This window comes from Mus caroli, unplaced genomic scaffold, assembly GCF_978045245.1.
Source record: "Mus caroli unplaced genomic scaffold, Mus_caroli_1 scaffold_16, whole genome shotgun sequence".
Classification (NCBI taxonomy): domain Eukaryota; kingdom Metazoa; phylum Chordata; class Mammalia; order Rodentia; family Muridae; genus Mus; species Mus caroli.
In genome coordinates this window covers 38146494-38166903 of record NW_028227271.1, presented here as the reverse complement: position 1 = coordinate 38166903, position 20410 = coordinate 38146494, and the positions used below count along the sequence as shown (strand labels likewise).

Sequence of the window (20410 nt, the reverse complement as noted above, 5' to 3'; positions counted from 1 at the left end):
CACACTCTCAAAGGCTTGACAAAGGTAACTAATGCACGGACGATGCAGAGAGAAGTCCAGGAGGTCAGGACCACACCCACCCTGCATGGTTGCGGCAGTCTCAGTATCTGTGTGCAGAGTGCATGAATGGATGTCCTTTTCTATTTCCACTGGCTTCTCTGCCCCCTCCTTCCTCAGTGCCTCCCTCTATCTATTGTTAGTGCCCAGCCTCCACCAGGCTGAGCACCTGGTCCTGGGAGTCACTGGGGCCTTGGTTCAAAGTCTGGCTCTACAGGTGAGCATCTCTGTGACTTTAGTCAGGTTGTTTCATCTCTCAGAACTTTCCTTCTCTTGTCTGAAAACTAACAACAGTGATTTTCATTTAACACATTGCTGGGAGGGAAGATCAGAGTTGCTGTGCATGAAGGCCAGGCTCTACAGCGGGCACACAGGAGACTGGCTAAATCTAACACTTTGACCTGCAAGACTCTCTTACTACTCCATGCCTTTGCCTATGACTTCATCCAGGACTGCCTAGACATGTGAAATAATATTCCTAGAGTCACATGATAAGTCACAGGAACATATGATTTGCACCTGCTTCATAGAAACAGCAGCCACCACCAGCCTGACCCCTCATCTCTATATCTACCTCCACTCACGACAATGCACCACCCACTGCTTCAATCATTTCTCAAGCTGGCTTAATGTAATTTCCATAACATGTCTTTGAAGGTGATTTTTCTCCTTTCTGTTCTGTAGTTACGTTAAGGAAGTATTCTACTGTTGCATGGTGAATAAATAGCAAACAATTTGCCACTCACTACAGTTACCACAAGTATAAATAAATTATAACTCAGATGGTATTCCAATCAACTGTTTCAGTCATTAAAAAAAAAGCATTCATTGCACATTAACTACGTGTGAACCACAAATGCATCAATCAATTATGTTTCAGCAATGGCATTGATGATGGTGGTGTCAGAGCAGATGGATCCCACGTGGACCACATTGGTCATTTCGTGCCCCTTCTCTGGGAGGCCTGAAAATGCTCACCACATGTGATCTGTTTGTTGGTGCAATCCACATCTGCACTGAGCTTGGCAGGGTCCTGGAGACAGTCCATCTCAACAGCTTCCTCATAGCACCTGCGATGCTGGAAGCAGCAGCTGAGACAGGTTGGGCAGGATCAAGAGAGACCATGGTTAGGATCCAGACAGGCAGGCACGCTGAGATCATGCTGATGTCTGGATGGTATCTGGCACTGATCTGTTTCAATGCTCAGTCAGTGTGCACATGCACACACAATGCACATGTGCCACCTGCTGTCCTACATGCTTCAGATGAAAGTGTGCATCACCTCTGCCCAATCAATGTGCAGTTGTATGTGGTGAGCCACATGGCCTAGATCTCAGCTGGAGGACATAGTGTAAAAACGGTCCAGGGAAGAAGATGGGCTGGTATACCAGGCCATGTCTGAGCACTTGCTTTGGATGCTACTTTTGCTATTGTCACCACATTCTGCATTCACCCGAGTCAGTATAAATAACGGAAGTTGCCCCTCCCCATCTGCCTCTGTCACTCTTCCTGGCCTCACATGGGAGCTGACATCTCTAAAAAAAATCCACCTTTGCTAGAGATTTCAGGGGCACCTCTATGACTTGCTTAAAATAACCAGTGGTGACAAAGCCAAGGCTATTTTGAAGGGTAATTTCACATCCCTAAACAAAGAAACCAACACTGAAAGTTAGCTATCTATCAATCATTCATGCACTGGAGAGGCAGAACGGTTACAAGTTCAAGATATGCCTGGGCTATATAGGAAACTCTGCCTCAAGAAGGCAGAGAAGGATAGGCACGAAAAGAGGTATAAGATGAAGAGAAAAAGAAAAGAGGGCCATGAGGATGAGAAAGAAGGGGTGGATTAGCCTTTAATCAGGGTCAAGGTGAGAGAGACCCCAGCAACTATGCAGAAAACAGAAAGTGGCAGTAGTCACTGAGCCAGAGAACATTTCAGCTTGCTTTATGTGGATTCCTGTGTGAGATGCACAAGTCCTCTTGCAGCACAGGTGGTTTCCATATTGCAAAATTGTCTCTCTCCTACCATGTCCATGCATTCGAGCTCTATGAGAGACGTTTGAGATGCTACTCAATGATAAGCAAGTGACGAATGGGGAAGGAGCTTATGCTCTGTGGGTCAGTTAGGAATCTATCAGTGAGAAAGAGTAGCATCTGTAAACAGCAGCTTGGATTATGTGTGATGGTGATATTAAAAGGAACATTAAAGGTAACATTTTAATGCAAACATGCAGTTCCTTTCTGCGTGTGCAAACAGGACCTTCAGGACCCAGGGACCCAAGGGACTGCTATGAGGTTACACAGTGAGATGGGACAGAATATCTAGTATACATCAGTCCTGAGGAAAGTATAGACATGTATTACAGTTAATGCTTGACATAGCTTGCAGGGTGTTGTTGAGGGTCAAACACAGAAATGAATCCGAGCTAGAGAAAAGCATGAACTAAGGAAGTCTGTGGTCTTTGGTTGCAAATAGGGGAGACCTCAGACTTCAGGAGAGAATGGGAGGTTCTAAGGCATTGAGAAGACAAAAGTGTCTGAATACCAGGGAAGGAGACAGCCATTCTCTTACAGACTGACTTACAGACTCCAGGCTAGGAGCTACTGCCTCTCTTAGTATGGGCAGAATTATGGGTGGCTACCTTTCTCTGAGGTCCTGGGACACAGGAAGAGGAAAAATGAGACCTCAGTTGTACAAGCAGCCTTGATGTTCAAGTTTGTGGTACAAGGAGCTGATGACTGGGGTTCTGCAGCTGGACAAGCTCCAACAAACACCAGGGATTTGCCTTGGGCACGTTACTTATCTATTTTTAAAAAAACTAACCTTACATGAGTCTCATGGTAATAGCTAACACCTTTGAGTATTCCAGCAACTGCTCCAAGCATTTACAAGTAATGTTCTTCTAGTGACCCTGCTGTGTATTGCAAGTCTAGAGACCAGGGCCCAAGCAGGGGAGGAATGGATATGTTGCCAAGGAAGCCACAATGGGAACAGGATGTGGAATTGGGCTGGCAAAGATGCTGCTGATTATCACTGTCTGTTTCTCAGAGGGAATGAGGAAGATGCTCATCACTGCTTTTGTTACAGCAGCTAACATTTGCTGAGCTCTAGCCATGTTCTTCCTTCTCTGAGCACTGGATAAATACAGCACTTCTCAACCTCCCCTGAGTGCTGCTCAGCAGGTGTGACCACAACTGTGAATATTTATATATGCAGACTCTGAGAAGCACGGCTCTATAACCTGGCCAAGACTACCCAGCAAGGTGGCACTGCTACCAGGTTCAGGGAAGCAGTCAGTGGAGAACACTGCAACAAAGAAAACATGCGGAAGGATGGTGACCTTCAGTACATTTTGTTCTTATCCTGCCTATGGAGGATTTCTTAGATTTAAGAAAACATCTATTACAATAAACAGCAGCAGGGAATCAAGGTGTGTAAGTTCAAGACAGAAACAATCTGTTTTCTAGGGTGTTTGGAAACACCCACCCTATTGACCAAAATGGACAAAGTCACTGAAATTAGATTCAGCCCACCATTCCACCTTGAGGACATAGGACCTTTGATCATTCTTTCTGGGTAGGAGACAGTGATGAATGACTCCTTTATTTATTTGACTTCTTGGTTTATTGGGTGTTCAAAGCATTAAAGGAAGCAGGAATGAGGACTTAACAGAAAATTATGTTCTTAGAATTGGACCTGGCTTCACATGCCCTGCAGAACCAATCCTTTAGCATCCCAGTGTCAACTACCTGACCCTGGTCCCTAAAATGGAAAACTAGCCCTTTGTTCCAAATGCAACTTGTATCTTCTCCTGAAGGTTTGAAAGGAAAGTAGAGATGGTTCATTGTTTAACTGCAAAGCTATTATGCTATGTCAAGCAAGAACATATCCTTTTCAATGCATTCATTTTTAAGCTATGAAAAAGAGTTAAAAGTTGGTCACTTCCTCAGTCAGTGGGTCACTAGGACCGGTAGTAAAAAGAAAGACCATAGTGTGTTCCCTCCTTAGAGGACAATGAGTGGACTCCAGAGACAGACTGTGTGCTTGCACTTGCCTATGGAGTAGATACAAGCAAAAGAAGCTCCACAATGTGAAGAACAGAGAACCAAGGCAACTGGAAAAGGACGTCTTTCAAAAAATGCCAGGGCGAGTATGAGCTGTCCATCATGGGGCTCCATAGAGTTTCTGTCCTGCCTTCTCTGAGCCCACATGGATAAAAAAAAAAAGTGCATGCCCTGTGGCATTTCATTTTGGGCACAAGATAATGCCAGAGAGATAGGACATTAATTATGAAATAGACTTCAGATCAGGTTCAATTTTCTAGTTCTGATGCTGTTACCATGGTTACAGCCACTCTTACTAATATACTAGCCCTGGTCTTCCCCTGCTATGGCTGCTGCTATTACTACTACTACTTCAGTCTCATTATTGTTGGCATTGATACAACTATAGCTACCTCACTACAGTCATTGCTACTACCATCCCTACTGTGACTGCTTCTACAAGCCCAGTCTTGTTTCCATGGTTACTGTTACTCTTCACCACCTCATAACTAGGCACAGTCACAATGCCTCGTTCAGTTAGTATTTAATCATGTAAACCAAAATAGTGACTCCGAAGTAAGCACTACAATTACCTTCACTTTTAAAGGGAAAGAAAATAGAATATAAACAAGTTAAGTGACTGAGTAAGGAGCAGAGAAGGAGAAGTGCTGAGTCATGGGTAACAGTGCTTGAATTTGAACACATAGCAACAGATTTCCCAAGTCAGTCAATAGCTCAGTTGGCCCTCCTACTTCCATACTTATTGACCACACCCCTGTTAAAACTTGCTTAATGTTTTTAGGTTTCAGTTGTCATTGCCCATCTTGCTACTTTGTTCAAGGGTGCAGCTTCCTTGTCCATAGGGATGAAGCACATCTTTAGTGGCTGTGCACATTTTTTTGCATTCTATACTAAGGCAGGAGTAGTGATTTGATTATCTTTAGCACAGCACACATGGGTTGTTATTGTTTATGTTTATTGAAGGTTGGATAGCAACCCCCATAGCTGCTTTTTCTCTAGTTGGCAGAAATGCACTGGATAAGGCTTCCAGGTCCCCCCTCAATGTATTTTGTATTGATACATTGAACTGTTATAACAAGGATCTTATGCTATTAATGTAGGGAACCCCATTTTAGAACAACCCTGCAATATAGTGTTTTCATGACAGATGCTCTTGTGTACCCACCTACAACAACATCATTAGTTATACTGTACTGTGAAGAGATGAGTACCAGTTACCCTCCAGTAGGTAACAGAATTAGATCTCTCCTGAGTCTCTCCTCTGGGTCTCTGTCTATATTTGTTCCATCCAAGGTGTCATCCGGCTGCAGTGAGCTCACCTGTGGTTCATACTCACCTATCAGACTCGTCCACAGGCATCCCTTCCATCTCAAACCTACAGGCACAACCATAGTCTTCAAAGTCCCGGGGGCAGAGGCCAGTTACACACCTCATACTGTTTACAAACTGGAGGAGCAGTGGGAAGTTGGTGAAGACAGCCTGCAGCCAGGTGAAGTGGGAACCTAGGCAGTCTGTGGGTGGGGAGAACAAGTATGGTGGGCACAGGGAACCCAAGTGCATGAGGAGTTCCTTCCTTGGACTTCCTGCAACCCTGGCTGATGTGACATCTTGAATGTAGTTATTACATGTAGTGTAGTCAGTCAAAAGCAGCTATGTAGCTCCAGCCATAGTATACCTACCTGATGTCTTCCTTACTAACAAAACTAAAAAGTTATCAGGAAGGTAAGCCAATTTGCAAAATTTCACTATTATTCTTAGCTGGTGACTATACCATGACTATACCTCCATGATAGTGACTAGGCTCTGACTGAGCACATCCCCCATATCTGGGCAGAAAAAGACTTGAGGGAGTTTGTCAAAGACTTCTAGAAAATATTTGCTTCCTAATACAGAAGTAGAAACATGTAAGAAGGTACCATTGGGGCATGGGGTGATGGCCCAGCTTCTAAACTGCTTGCATTCTCAGAATCCATATAATGTCAAGTGGGTATGGCCAATCCCTGTAATTCCAGCCTCAGAAAGCAGAGCCAGTAGATCCCTAGAGCAAGCTGACTAGCCAGACTGCGCCTATTGGTGAGCTCTGGATTTAACAGAGTTACCCTGAGTCAAAGAACAAGATAGGGAGCACTTGAGGAAAAACATTAATATTTAAGACATCAAAACTGGGCCTCCGTAGACATATGCACACATATACTGTAAACTCTCATATGCACTCCACCACTTGCGAATATGCACACGTATGTGCATACCATATGCAATATATATATATATATATATATATATATATATATATATATATCCATCTTGCTACACTCAGACTGTTGTGTGAGCCTAAGGACACCACAAGGACACAGCCTACATAGTCAATTAACCAGGGCTCAGACAGGGTCATAGAGACTGAAGCAACAATTGTGGAGTCTGCATGGTTCTGACCTCGGTTCTCTGTACATATGTTATGGTTGTGTAGCTTGTGTTCTTGTGGGACTCCTAACAGTGGGAGTGGGGTCTGTCTCCAACTCTTCCTTGCTTTTTGGACCCCTTTCCTCTTACTGGGTTACCTAGTCCAACCTTAGTATGAGGGGAGGTGCCTAGTCTTACTGCAATCTGGTATGTCATGATTGGTTGATATCCATGGGAAGCCTGTACTTTTTGGAAGGGAAACTTAAGAGTGAATTTAGATGAGAGGTGATGTGGGGGCAGGAACTTGGAGGAGATGAAGGAGGGAAAACTATGATTTGTACGTAATATATGAAAGGAGAATAAATTAAAAAGAAAAAAGAAATGCTGTTATGATCTATGGAATGATTAGTTTGCTGAGTGAATCTCTAGTGGCTTAGTGATGAAACTATACAATTATAAGCTAGTGTAGAAAGCAGATAGGGAGGGCATGCAAACACACAGTATTTGAGCACCTAGTCTGTACCAGTGATTTCCAATAGTTCCACAATCGTTCACACATGTGGTATATTACAAAGCTTTTGCCTTCAGTGTGATAAACTTCACAGAAATCCTGCCAGGTAGGGCAGTGTTCTGTCACTTTCGCATCAGAGGTAATGTCGCCAATGGTCAGAAACTTGCTCAAGGCAATAGCTGACACTCTCCCTTCAAGTACACAGCGCAGAAACTAGCAAGAAAAACACTGCTTATTTCAATTCTAAACCTCAAGCGTCATATTCCCATCCTCTGCTTTTCTGGTGAGAGGACCATTCTATGCTGAAGGAGGTGACCCCACACTGCCACTCAGAGTACACAAGATGACAGAAGAAACTGATGGGATAGAGGTGTGGCCTGTGAGCAGCAGCCCCACTAGCCTGTTATGGTTTCTTTCTACCTTATTCAGGCTCCTCTTCCCTTCTCTTGCTTTGTTTGTTTCCATGATGTCTACCACTAAGTGAAAAATGACTCAGTGCTGTTGGAAAACCTTTCTAACGTTTGTGTGCTTACACAGATGTGCATTTTCATTCAGAGACCTCCATGGCATCCACAATGAGTGGCTCCATTCCCAGCCTCTTCTAACCAAACAGCAGGTTCCAGTGGCCCTGACTGGGCCAATTGCAGTATAGCATTATTTGATAGGCATCGTCCATTTCTGATGGTGAGCGACCCTCATGGTATACCAATAGTTGTATAATTGAAATGAGACACACATGAAGTGGGTGACGATCTTTGGAATCTTTAAGATTCACATGTACTTGCTAGTTGGAAGAGGAATCCAAAGCATATTAGTATAGAGGATTAAGGTCTAGGCATGAAGAATGTCCCCCTTGGGTGGGTGGGAGGGAGAGCATCCTCATAGAAGCAGGGGGAAGGGAGATGGGAGAGGGGGTTTTGGAGGAGAAACCAGGAAAGGGGATAATATTTGAAGTGTAAATACATAAAATATCCAAAAAAAAAAAAAGAAGAAGAATGTCCCCCTTCTTGATTTGCAGTCTTGAGGAATCCACATAATTCCCATGGGCTCAGCATCCACACTTGTGCAGCAGGGATACCATTCTCTTTCCAGAACAAGGAACCAAGGAAAATGAAGGCACATGACTCTCTGATGTGCCTCCCATAACATTCCTGACCTCTTAGATGCTTGCTACATGTTGGCAGTTGGCTGAGGAGGCCAAGGAGATCAAAGACAGAGAGCAAGACCCCAGTGATTTCCTCTAGCTTCCAATACCTCTTTAGTCCTGACCCTCAATGGATTAAAGCAATTTCAGATTTCACTTACCAAAAATTTCAGCCACACTTTCCACGTTTTTAAACACTCCGTTGAAGAAAGTGATATCTAAGTAGAAGGAAGACAAACCTGAGTCTTGGTTTGGCCTCTATTTCTCTTTCTACTCAGAGATGTTAAACCTTTTCTCTTTTCCTAAGAACAAATTTAACCTTAAGCTAACTTTTTTGTAGCATGGGTTATCATGGAAACCAATACAGATGTGATTGGAGCAATATTCCTAGGCAACTTTGCCCACTTATTATAAAGAAAACCCATGACTTCTGGGTGGTATGGAATGTTTCAACTGAGAAGTACTCCAGAGGATAAATGCATAGAGCCAAGGCATGGTGCCTATGGACATAATATTTAGGATATCTATCAGGGAAGTGTACAGTTATGAGAGTGACAGGATCCCAGGACTCTGCAATATCTCACCCGTTTCTTTCTTATCAGGAAGCCTAGAGTGCATTTATGTTTTTTTCCTTTTTTGAGATTATAATATAATTACCAAAATTTTCTCTTCCCTCTCCTTCCTCCAAATAGTCACATATGCTCTTCCTTGTTCTCCTTCAAATTCAAAGCCACCTTTCCCCCTATTTGTTACATACAAACATTTTCAAGCTAAGATTCAATCCCCACAGTAACCGTCAATATCACTACATTTACTGTCTTTCCTGGTTTAGTATTTCCATTGAAATCGGGCTCAGTTGAGAGAACACTAAAGCATGAGACACCAGGAGGAAGGCTAGAGAGATACTTTTGAGAACCATCTAAGTGCCTACTTGCAGATGCTAAAGCAATTAGGATCCCAGGGTATATTCAAGAAGGGTCGTTGTCTCTGCCAGTATCCTAGACAACTTTTTATTTAGCTTCTGGGCAAAGGTCAAAGGATTCTTACTTATATTTTTTGATAGTCCTGGAGGCAATTCCTGGGGATTTGGTGTGTCCAGAGCATGGCCCCCTGTAAGTAAGTCAGACAAAGAGAAAGCAAAGTTAGCACAAACATTGTACTGCCCCTTGCTGGGCTGAGGCAGAGAGGTGACAAACAAGACAATGAAGATACCTCCTGCCCCCAATTCAATACCACATGGATTTTTATAATACATATGCTGTGTTTAGTCTAGGTGGATCTGAGGAAATAAAGAGGTGACATGAAGATCCCTGGTGTTTCCTAGTGGATGACCTTAATGGTTGCATTCTAACCTGAGGGAGAGACGTGGTAACTGCTTAGCTGTTCTCCCCTGAGAAGCTAGAGTGTTATTTAAACTGACTGTTGTCTGGAGGCTTCTAGAGATAAAGAACCAGCAGAAAGAAGTGAAGGCATAGATAAGATTCCAGTTCCCAAGGAATTCATATTTATGGGCAAGGCTACCCTCCGACTATTAGGATCCACATCTCTTTGATACAGGGTCAATACGCATTTTGATGCAACCAATATGATGTAGGATTAGCTCAGGTTTCACATATTCTTCAGTTGATTTTGAAGACAATCTCCTAAAAGCCTGCCTTGAACTATGCTGCCTAGAGGTATATGACAGAATGGGGTAGGCTTCATCTTATCCACCTGTCAAGGTTTGTATAAGCTTGGTCCAAGGAACAGCGGCGCTATTTGGAGGTGTAACCTTGTTGGAGTAGGTGTGTCATTGTGGGCGTGAGCTTTAAAACCTTCATCCTAGGTGCCTGGAGGTTAATCTTCCACTAGCAGCCTTCAGATGAAAACGTAGAACTCTCAGTTCTGCCTGCACCATGCCTGCCTGGATGCTGCTATGCTCCTGCCCTGATGATAATGAACTGAACCTTTGACCTGTAAGCCACCCCAATTAAATATTGTTCCTATGATGTTGCCTTGGTCATGGTGTTTTTCACAGCAGTAGAACCCTAACTAAGGCACTATCCCACCATGGCAGAAATATGGATGTACCTGGGCCAGCCAATGGAATGAGATTGGCCATAGATCCATCCCCTGATGGATCAAAGGCACATGGGTTGCCTGACACTATCATCATAGTTAAAAAATGTGTGTGTGTGTGTGTGTGTGTGTGTGTGTGTGTGTGTGTGTGTGTGTGTTGTGGCACTTGTGTAGGGTAGTTCAGGTACTCACAGAGCCCAGAGATATCAGACACCTTGGAGCTGCAGTTACAGACAGTTGTGAGCCAACAGATGTATTGAGAACAGAGAACTGAAATCAGGCCCTCTTAAAGAACAGTCTCCCTATGCTCTGTCTCCCAATTTCAGTAATATTTATTATTCTTTGATGATTGTGTATACTTTTAACTGTGGAGCCCTATCTTTAGCCCCTATCACATCATCGTTGTCTTTCTTCATCAAGTTGACAAACTCAGGCCTGAGACTTTGTCACTGTTTGGAAACCTTGTTCATCTGAAAGCCGCAAGAATCAGCCCTCAACGATGCATGAGAAATTCAGTCTGTTCATGAAGATGCCCTAGTTGGTCTGCTGCTTGTTTCTGGTTTGGGCTCTGTTTGGCTCACAAAAGGCTTCGCAGCTTTATGTAATTGGCACTGGGGATTGGGGGGGTGGTGGTAGGGAAAGAATTGTCTTGTGCATATAAGATGTTTGGGCAGGAACCCAATGGGTGATATAGTTGTACCTAGCTAGTAGTATTCTCTCTCTCTCTGTGTGTGTGTGTGTGTGTGTGTTTGTGTGTGTTTAAAAGTACTACTGAGAGAGAGAGGGGAGAGAGTGGGGCAGGAGAAAAGAGGGGGAGAGGGAGGGGAAGAGGAAGAAGGAAGAGGGAGAGGGATAAAGAGGTTTGTCATTATCTATTTCTGCCCCCTCCCATTATATCTCTGCTGGGATCAATCTCAGGGCCACACATAGCTAGGTCTTGCCACCCCCCTACTCCATTATTACAAGGTTGCCTAGAATGCACTGTCTTTACAATGTTTTTGGTTCAACCTTCTGCATACCTGTGATTGCAGGTGTAAGCCAACATGTCTAGCTGGCCTTCTCCTGATACTCACTTGACTAAGATTTGAGAGCTGCTGCTCTCAATGTCTTCTTACACAAAGACTTAAAGCTGAGCTGAGAGGACAAGTAGCAATTGCTTGAGCCAGTTGTGCCTGTGGCTTCTGTACACATTTTAGCCCCTCTGTCCTGCCTGTTTTTCACTTTTAAGGATAGAACAGGAGCTAAACCTTTCCATGAACCTTCACAGATCAAAGGTCAGTGCCCTCGATTTTCCACCCATTCCTTTGATGACACCTACTGATAACAAGAGAAAGGCAGGGAGCAAGCCTGGCTTGCTGCTATCAGGTAATCACCACTTGGTCAGTAGGGGCTCTCTGAAGATGACCTGGGACAGCAGAGAGTTTTTCAGATAAGAAAGAGACAAAAGTGAATAAGTTCAGCTATAAAACTCCATGCTGCATTAGAGGGAGCACAGCAGGATGGTCCAGTAGAACTCTGCTCCTCTGGGCTACTATACTCCAACTGCAGAGCCTCTCTCCATTCTTCTGACATGCTCTGAATCTTTACGCCGTGTGTGGTCACTGTTGAAAAGCCTTGACCTTGACTCAGTTTGGCCTAGCCTGCTCATCACATGAGGCACAATCAAAGAGCACTGAAGATTTCCTCACTCTCCCCTGGTTTCTGAATTCTTTGTGTATTTTCTGTTCTCACCTCCCAGCCATCACCTCTAGCTGCCAAAGTCTTTCCATGTTGATTCTCTATGCTGCTGTGAATCTCTCGAGGACAGGAGCCTTCTTATGGCTACTGTCCTGTGCCCTGGTGTCCACTGGACACAGTAAGAGACAACTCATGTTTTCATGTGGATGAGGGAAGACTGTGGAGGATGACTCGGAGGGACATGTGATAGGAGGCCCAGAACCCAGTCTGTCTGATGTGGCTGTACTTGTCCTGAATGATGGGTGAAGATGAAGATCCTTGCTACTGCCCGAGGCTTCAAATATGTCTCCCCAGGGATAGCCAGAGAAGTAACTGACAGGTAGGAGTTTGAGGCTGATTACCAGTAAAGGAACAGTAGGAACTGTGGAGATGTAGGGGGTGGGGCATCTGTGTCACAGTGAGAGCCCAGCTGCCTTAGGCTCTAAGGAATGAGACCCATTACTTGAATCTTTCAAGTTTTGCTGCTAACCTGAATTCTTTGCATAAGAAAACATTGCGGTTTTAGGCTGCCAGTCGAAATTTAAAATAGCGTGTTTTGTAATCCAGAAAACACGCTTGTAAAATGTCATCAGTTTAGGGAGTGAAAGAAAGATACTTTGCCTTGAATAAATGCAGGGCAGGTCACAGAGGCTGTGAATGGACTGTAAGTCAGAGAGATCCAGTGGAGCACATGACCTCTAGGCTATTTGAGTGGCTTTCAGGGAGAATGGATTCCTTCCTGTCTGAGATTGATGGGCTTTGGGGGTGAGCCCTGCAAAACCTTCCTCCTGTGGGGCCAGAGAGATGCTCTGGGCTTGCTTTCCATTTAAGTCCTTGTCCCTAGACCCTGAGCAAATTCTTCAGCACAATAGCATCTGGCACAATTGCTAAACCTACTGCTTACTACTGCAAAGGCTGCTTAATGCTGACAGCCTTTGGTGATGTCTTTTCTGTGTTATCTGTGCACACAAGCAGTATTGCCTTCCTCCACGGGGAGCAGGAAATTGCTCCTTGCCCAGGCAGATTGTAAGGTATATGAATCTCCTCCAACATACCCACACTGTATACACAGTGAGGATGTTGGCATCCATGCCATTGCACTAGGGACTTAAAAAGCCATCCTGGATTCTAAATTACCTGTTCTAGAAACTGATTTAGATCATAAAGGAAGTGCAGCCAGAGGTGGGGCAGATGTGTAGGGAAGGAAGGATGACAATGGTCGAAGATACAAGGTAGAAGCAGGAGCATCCCTGTCAAGCACATTGATAGTGCTGGAGTTTGCCTGGATCATTTTGTCTAATTTCCCCAGGATGCAGTCTATACCATGTTGTAAACAATACATATGAAATTCAGCAATGAAGCAATACTGACTGACCCGGCACACAAAGCTTTTCTCCATCTGGCCCATGGCCCATCATGCCCTACAGTGCCAAGGCATTGAAGGTCATGTGCTATGTACCTTGCCTTGTGCCGTGTCTGGATTTGGGCCCCTTCTCAGAACCTGCTTCCCTTGTCTGATTTTCTGGTTCAACTTGAAGTATACAGAGTCTTGCTTGACTCCTAACCTGGACTGTGTTACAGACACAGTCTGGGTAACCTGTCTGGTTACACAGACAACCTTCCTTCACTGTGTACCCACTCCATGTTGAAATAATCTACTTAGGCAACTATTTCTACATTATACTCGGGACCTACTGAAAGCAAGTACTATCATATGTCATATGCATACATAGAAATTTTGCTGACCATATGAATTCTTTGTATAAAAAATTCTAATTTTAGATTACTGGTTCAAATTTAATATTATACATCTTGTAATCTCAACAAAACTAGCTTGTGAAGTGCCATTAGTATAGGGAGTGATATTTATATATCTTAAATATATATATATATATATATATATATATATATATATATATATATATCTTTTAAAAAGTTTTCTACTCCCCATATATATTTTGATGTGTGTTTATGTATATATGATAGACATTATGCATATGAGAAAGAGAACATGCAGACCTCAATATATTTGTTGGTGAATGAAGGAATGAATATATATCAATAGAACTACATGCTGAATGGTCAATGAGTGGTTACCTACTAGAATTATAGAATCTTCATGTAAAGAAATATTTTTGTAGTTTTAGTTATTTATTATTTATATGAGTATACTGTAGCTGTCTTCAGACACACCAGAAGAGGGCATCAGATTCCATTACAGATGGCTGTGAGCCATCATGTGGTTGCTGGGAATTGAACTCAGGACCTCTGGAAGAGCAGTCACTACTCTTAACCACTGAGCCATCTCTCCAGCCCCCAAGAAATATTTTTTGTCTGTTTTTAAAGACAGGGTTTTTCTGTGTAGCCCTGGATGTTCTGGAACTCCCTCTGTAGATCAGGCTGGCCTTGAACTCAGAGGATCTGTCTTCCTTTGCCTCCTGAGTGCTAGGATTAAAGGTATGTACCACCACTGCCCAGCTAGTGGTTTTTGGCAAGGGGCAAGAACTTTAGAAAGTAGAGAACTTTAAAAAAAGTTTTATCTTATGTATTAATGTGTATAAATACGTGTTAATATTTGCTTTTATCTATACCACACATTTGTAGAGCCCACAAAGGTCAGAAAGAACACAGAATCCTCTGGAACTGGAGTTACATACGGTTTTCAGCCATCATGTCAGTATTGGGAACTGAACCCAGGTCTTCTGCAAGAACAATCAGTGCTCTTAACCAGTGAACCATCTCTCCAGCCCCTAAATCTATGCCTGAAGAAGGATTTTTCTCAAATACTCTTCCACAGTAATGAAAAACTAACATGACAACTAAGGCATTTTGAAATTTTACCTCAGTGACCTCAGGGGCAGATACAGATGTTATCTCTTGGAGAATGGAAGCTCAGCTTATTGAGGGCCCTATGGCATCTTCAGACAGGTGTCATCCTCTCCACACTTCATAGTCCCTATATCTCTCTCCAGCCCAAGAAATTGCCAACAGGTATACCAGCAGACCTGGTTTCTGGGGACTCAGGACTGCTCAGGTAGACTTCTCCTAGATGGCCTTTCCAGACCGTCTTCAAACCAAACTGCAGCCCCAGAATGCATGAACTGCCCCAATTCTCTCTTGCTGCAGAGCTGGACCTTCCTGCTTGCTGCTCTACTTCTTATGGATATTTCTTCTGATGAGAGACTTTTGTGCCCATGATAAGGCCTTAGTCTCTATCTCACAGGAGATACAGACTAACATATTTCTTCCAATCCTATTGGCAGAACTCCTGAAATGTCCTTTGTACTCTAGGTTCTAGCAAGTTGATTGGTGAGGCAACCCCATCTCAGTGGTTGTAAGACTCAGCAAAACTTTGGGAGTAGGCAAAGAACACATTCAAACCCACACACAAATTGGTGTGATGGCACCTAGAATGTCCATGACGGTCATGTTTTCAAAGCCAAGTGTTTGTGTTTGAGGGTAAAAAAATCTCCAGAGAACAAAAATATTTGTCAAATGATTCCTCATAATAGAGGATAACAATTTTCACTTCATTACTGAAATGTAGCAGTCAAGGAATAAAGGAGGTAAAAAGAAAGCAAGAATAACAGAAGGAAATATTTATTGGTCACAATTTTATAGGAAAAATATAAATGGTACACATGAAAAAAAAGGCAGCTTTGAGCAAAAGGAAATTTACTCTTTAGAAAGAAGAAAGCGGTAGCTGCCAAAGAGAATAAGCTTTTAAGAGTATGAGAGGATTCAAATCCTGACAAGATTGTTTAATCTGGAAAATACACATAGATGGAGGTCAGAGAACAAGCTGTTGGCCAGTTCTGTTTCAGAGGGAAGGCTTATCTGCAGGTGAGCAACTGAAGTCCTCTCTAAAACATTAGATTGCCATTGCCATTCTGAACTTATGTGCTTCTGGGCCAGGTGTAAGCCTCATGTGTTTCATCTGCTTGCTTGGGTCTTGGCCAATATAAATGACATGCATGCATAACATGTGGTGCCACTCACTGTCCCTGCTGCTGGAAGAGATGCCTGAAGAGCGTCTCAGAGGCAGTGATTAGGCTGAGAGTGTCTCTTAGGATGAGAAAACAAAGAACAAGGGGCCTGATCCATGAGTGATGGGAGCCACCTTGGAGGAAGGAATGCAGTGGGTTTATGTGTTTAAATGAACAAGGAGTTTGAGGGTCTTCCAATTGGCTGGTGTGTAAGGAATAGAAATGTTTGACTTAGTGGTTCATATGCCCACAGAGACAAAAAGAATGTTGTTTCATGTCAGAAAGGCCAATGTGCCCCAAAGACTTAGCAAATTAGATGGGGCTATGTAGTAGCTCACAAGCAGAGGGGAAAGGAACTGCACGCCTAGAAGGAGGGAGGAGCTTACCAATAAGACACTTGGGTTTTGACCCAACTCTTCTCCATTCTGAACCTTATCCAATACTTTTAAGTTCTGGACAGGGTTTCTATTTAAATTAATTTTTATACACAATATATTTTGATCATATTATTTTCCATACCCCAGCTCTTCTTCACATCTTTGCCAACCCAACTTCACATTCTGATTTTCTCTCCCTCCCTCTGAATAAAAGAACAGAACAGAAAACAAAAAGCAAAGGGAAACATAAACATGGAAAAATAAACCCAGTAAGATCAAAATATGAAAACAAAGCACATACACATACACACTACACACACACTACACACACATACAACACATGCAAAACAGTACACAAATCACACACATACTACACACATACAACAACACATGCAACACACACTACACACATACAATACACATACCACACAAACACATACACACACACACATATAACCAACAACAGTAGCAATAACAATAACAACAAAATCATGGAGCCTGCATTTCATTAGCTAGCTACTCCTGGGCATGGGTCCTGTCTGAAGTGGTTGATATGCTTATTGACACAACATTGGAAGAAATTGATTTTCCCAATAGAAATCAATTGCAAATAGTGTCTTGGTAAAGGTTGGGGCTGAGTGTCCACTTCCCCTCTATGCTGGGATTTTTCTGAGCAGGGATTGAAATAATTAACATTAACTCTATAACCTAATACTGATGTTTGGTTCCCTTCACTCACTGGGCAGAGGAATGAAGAGGATCTAATGAGCAAGTCAGCTGGAGGACAAGAGAACATCCCTGCATCCCTGTGAAGTTATCAAATGCTAACCTGGAAAGGCAGTACTTACCAACACAGGGGGCCATCAGCATACCGACCATGAGCAGCATAATCATTGTGGCAGTGCAGAGGACAAGGTGTAGGCATAGGCTAGAGCAGCTTCCTGGGAGAGCCAGCAAAACATGACAAGGATGCTTTAAAAAACCCCACATGAGAATCAGCAGAAGCTTCGCATTCCCTACGGCGACTCAGCTTATCCAGCTGTAAAACGGTAAGGTAGCCATATTCTCCCCCAAAGACATGGCAGTGTGCTGTGCTTTCCCTCGTTTATTTCATAAGCATTTACAGCAGATCTAGCATGAGGGAGGTGGGTTTGAACCCTATCAACACCACCGTAGATATGAATAAATCTGGTGACCACATGGTGGTGCTGCCTGCCAACAAATTGTGTGCCTCACCCCTACACCCTCCCTTCACACAGCATCTCAACCTTTCTTTTCTTCCTTGGTTTTTGAGCATCTGGATTATTTGGTTGCTGTCCTAGTATATCACTGGATAATCCTCAGAGGCTGTTCTGGGGACAAAGAAACAAGGTAGGAACAAAAGTCCTGGAACCCTGCCACGCTTTATTATAGTTTCTTGTGTTCAGATTACCAAGTATTTGACTTCAATAGGCACCCTAATGCCCAACAACTGTATAGTTAATAGCACGCAGGGGATCAGAGGGATTTTAGGATAATTTTCTCCCTAGTTATAATCCCCTAAACAGTGGAAAATGATTGGTTGATTTGTGCTTTAGATCATGATTTCAGGACATCGTTTGAATGGCAATAGAGCATGTTCCAGGCTGCTGGATAGATCTGTAGATGTTGGGCATTGCACAATGGAGCTTGGCCAAGAGGGCATATAGAAACCCCCAAACAACTAGGCTAGACTCTCAAGTGTGCCCTCTGCAGAACACTTTTATAATGTGCTTCTCTAGAGGCAAAGGAGGTATTCCAGAGGTTAGGGGTTGTCATGCTGGGGTCACCCTGCCCATAAACTCAGTTTACTCTGAGTGAGAAGACATGTGGACTTCAAAGTGGCTTCTCTACAAACCTGTCTCAAGCATGGCCTCTGGTGGCTACAAAATGGATGGTGTTATATGAAAGAAAGAGCAAGGAGTGAATGCTTGAGGAATCTGTTTGGACTGAGCGCCCTCTAGTCACTGACTGCTATCTGATTTTCCTTCAGCACAATGCTCTACTGTATTCATTTCCTAAAACAGAAGAGTCCTTGCTGTCCAACAAGCTCTTCTGGCTCTTTGCAGAGCCAGCCTTGATTGCCTTCTGTTCAGGCTAAAGCCAGATTGAAATGAACGGATGATGAGACAAGTCTCCCAAAGGGCTGTGCTAAGGACCTCTACTAGTGTGCGGCAAAGGCATCTCAGTAGGAGGAGGATGAAGACCCTTTTGAAAATCAAAACTCATAAGGCTGAGGCTACCATACCTTGGGCAATGCAGTCACCATCTAGCACTTATAACGTCTTGTGGTCACTGTTTCTTAACTTGGAAGGGCCATGCATGGGCATCATCTTAGTCAAATTGCAAGTTTTAAGATGAAGCCTTCAAAGCTTGGAGGCTGTTGAATTATGGCACAAAGGTCCCACTTGTGCCTGACTCCCAGGTCAGCACTGTTACTGTGGTAGCACCTGCCTGGTAGCTCTTACAGGGCCCAAGTGAGTTAATCTCCACCCACAAACTGTGATAACTGAAGTACAGAAGCTGCTCATGAAAGGGGGATTGCAATTGCAGCAGCTGGCTACACTGTAGCCAAAGGCTCTTCTTGTCCCCTGTTTGTGCTGAAGCCCTTCTTTGGGAGATAAAGTAGGGGTACCAGTTAGAGCTGCCACCTTTGACCCAGGTCTCAGGAGTATATTCCCCCCACTGTCCTTGATCTCAGGTTACTTAGGCTGAGGGCTACTTGACTTCTACCTCCTAGAATTTATGGGAGCGCAAATAAGAAAAGTCACTGAAACATAAGGCATGGATCCACGACTAGTCTATTTTAAGAAATAACTTATCATAGAGAAGAGAGGAGAGTGGTGGGGAGGTTGCTTTGTACAGAGTTTCAGTTTGGGAAAGGGACATATTCATTTCTGAAAGTGACAGTGAAAATGATGATAGAAAAACAAAAATTTACTTCACACTACTGTCCATCGAAAATGGACAAGATGGTAAATTTACATGTATATATATATGTGTGTGTATGTGTATATATATATATGTGTGTGTGTGTGTATACATATAACATATATTGTATATGTTATAGATATCCTAATATACAATTTTAACTAGGTTATAAATTTATGGATCTTGTTCCTTACATTAATTGGATCACAATTTGTGTCAGGTGGCCCACCAAATGTGCTCCATGCACTGTCCAGAAACAAAACCTTAAGACTTAAAAATGAAAACAAAACAAAACAATATAAATATCAATATGCCAAATTGCATTTAAACGATGCACAGGCACAAGGGGAGCAATGTGAATGCCAGTGTCTGTGCTTCAAACCATTAACCAATCTAATCTAAGTCTTTGCTCTGTAGATTCTACCCTCACCTGTCTGGTCAGCCACATGATCCTAAACAATTAGCTTCCTAATTGTTGTTACAATTTAGTCAGGAAGCCTATATCTTATACCCCGAGGCTGCCCTTTGTGGCCATCCCCCAGTAGAATCCAGGCCACCTTCTGACAACTTATCCTGTGGCTACTTGACTCTATCTTGGAACCAGACCATGATGATTGGCCTGGATCAGCCAGGCTCAGTTGCTGGATGGATGGAGCTCATTTTTATGAGTAACAGTTTGTCTGAGACTCCTGGAGTTGATCCAGGAGAATCTTGCCATGAGTTACCAGGCAGGAACTCTATCCTCAGGTCCACTGATCCACTGGAGGCACCCTAGACACAGTTGTTGACCCACAGATATATGGGACCCTTGCTGAAGTGGTGTGTGTGGTAGGGAGGTTGAGCAAAGGAGTTCCTAGTGCAGTTTAACAAGTGTTGTCAACTTGGCACTGCATCTCCTTCTACCAGGACCCAGAGTGCCTTTGGAGTCCAGCAACACCCCAAGTACCATCCAGGAATCACACAGTGCTAAAGATCTGACCCTTCTTCCCTTCCCATCTTTTCTTTTCTACTTATTCCCTCTTTCACACATTCACTTCTGCCATCTATTTCTCTTTTCTTTCCTCTTTCCTTCTCTCCCTTCTCCCACCCATATCTGTCTTCCTCAATCTATTTCTTCCATCTATCTGACCCTGCCTCCTTCTCCTTT

At 43.3% G+C, this 20410-nt stretch overlaps 1 protein-coding gene across 4 annotated transcripts in view; it reads right to left on the bottom strand.

The window, feature by feature from the left end:
- Oc90 (otoconin 90) overlaps positions 1-17208 on the bottom strand; it is a 31774-nt gene extending 14566 nt beyond the window's left edge. For all 4 annotated transcript variants that reach the window (XM_021183995.2, XM_085831630.1, XM_021183996.2 and 1 more), the window contains exons 1-5: positions 17163-17208; positions 9225-9287; positions 8339-8395; positions 5459-5633; positions 1036-1148 (exon numbers count right to left, since the gene is read on the bottom strand). In XM_021183995.2, the coding sequence (XP_021039654.1) occupies positions 1036-1148; positions 5459-5633; positions 8339-8395; positions 9225-9287; positions 17163-17208 (454 nt within the window). The remainder of the gene's footprint in view (positions 1-1035; positions 1149-5458; positions 5634-8338; positions 8396-9224; positions 9288-17162) is intronic.
- Between the last annotated feature and the right edge of the window lie 3202 nt (positions 17209-20410).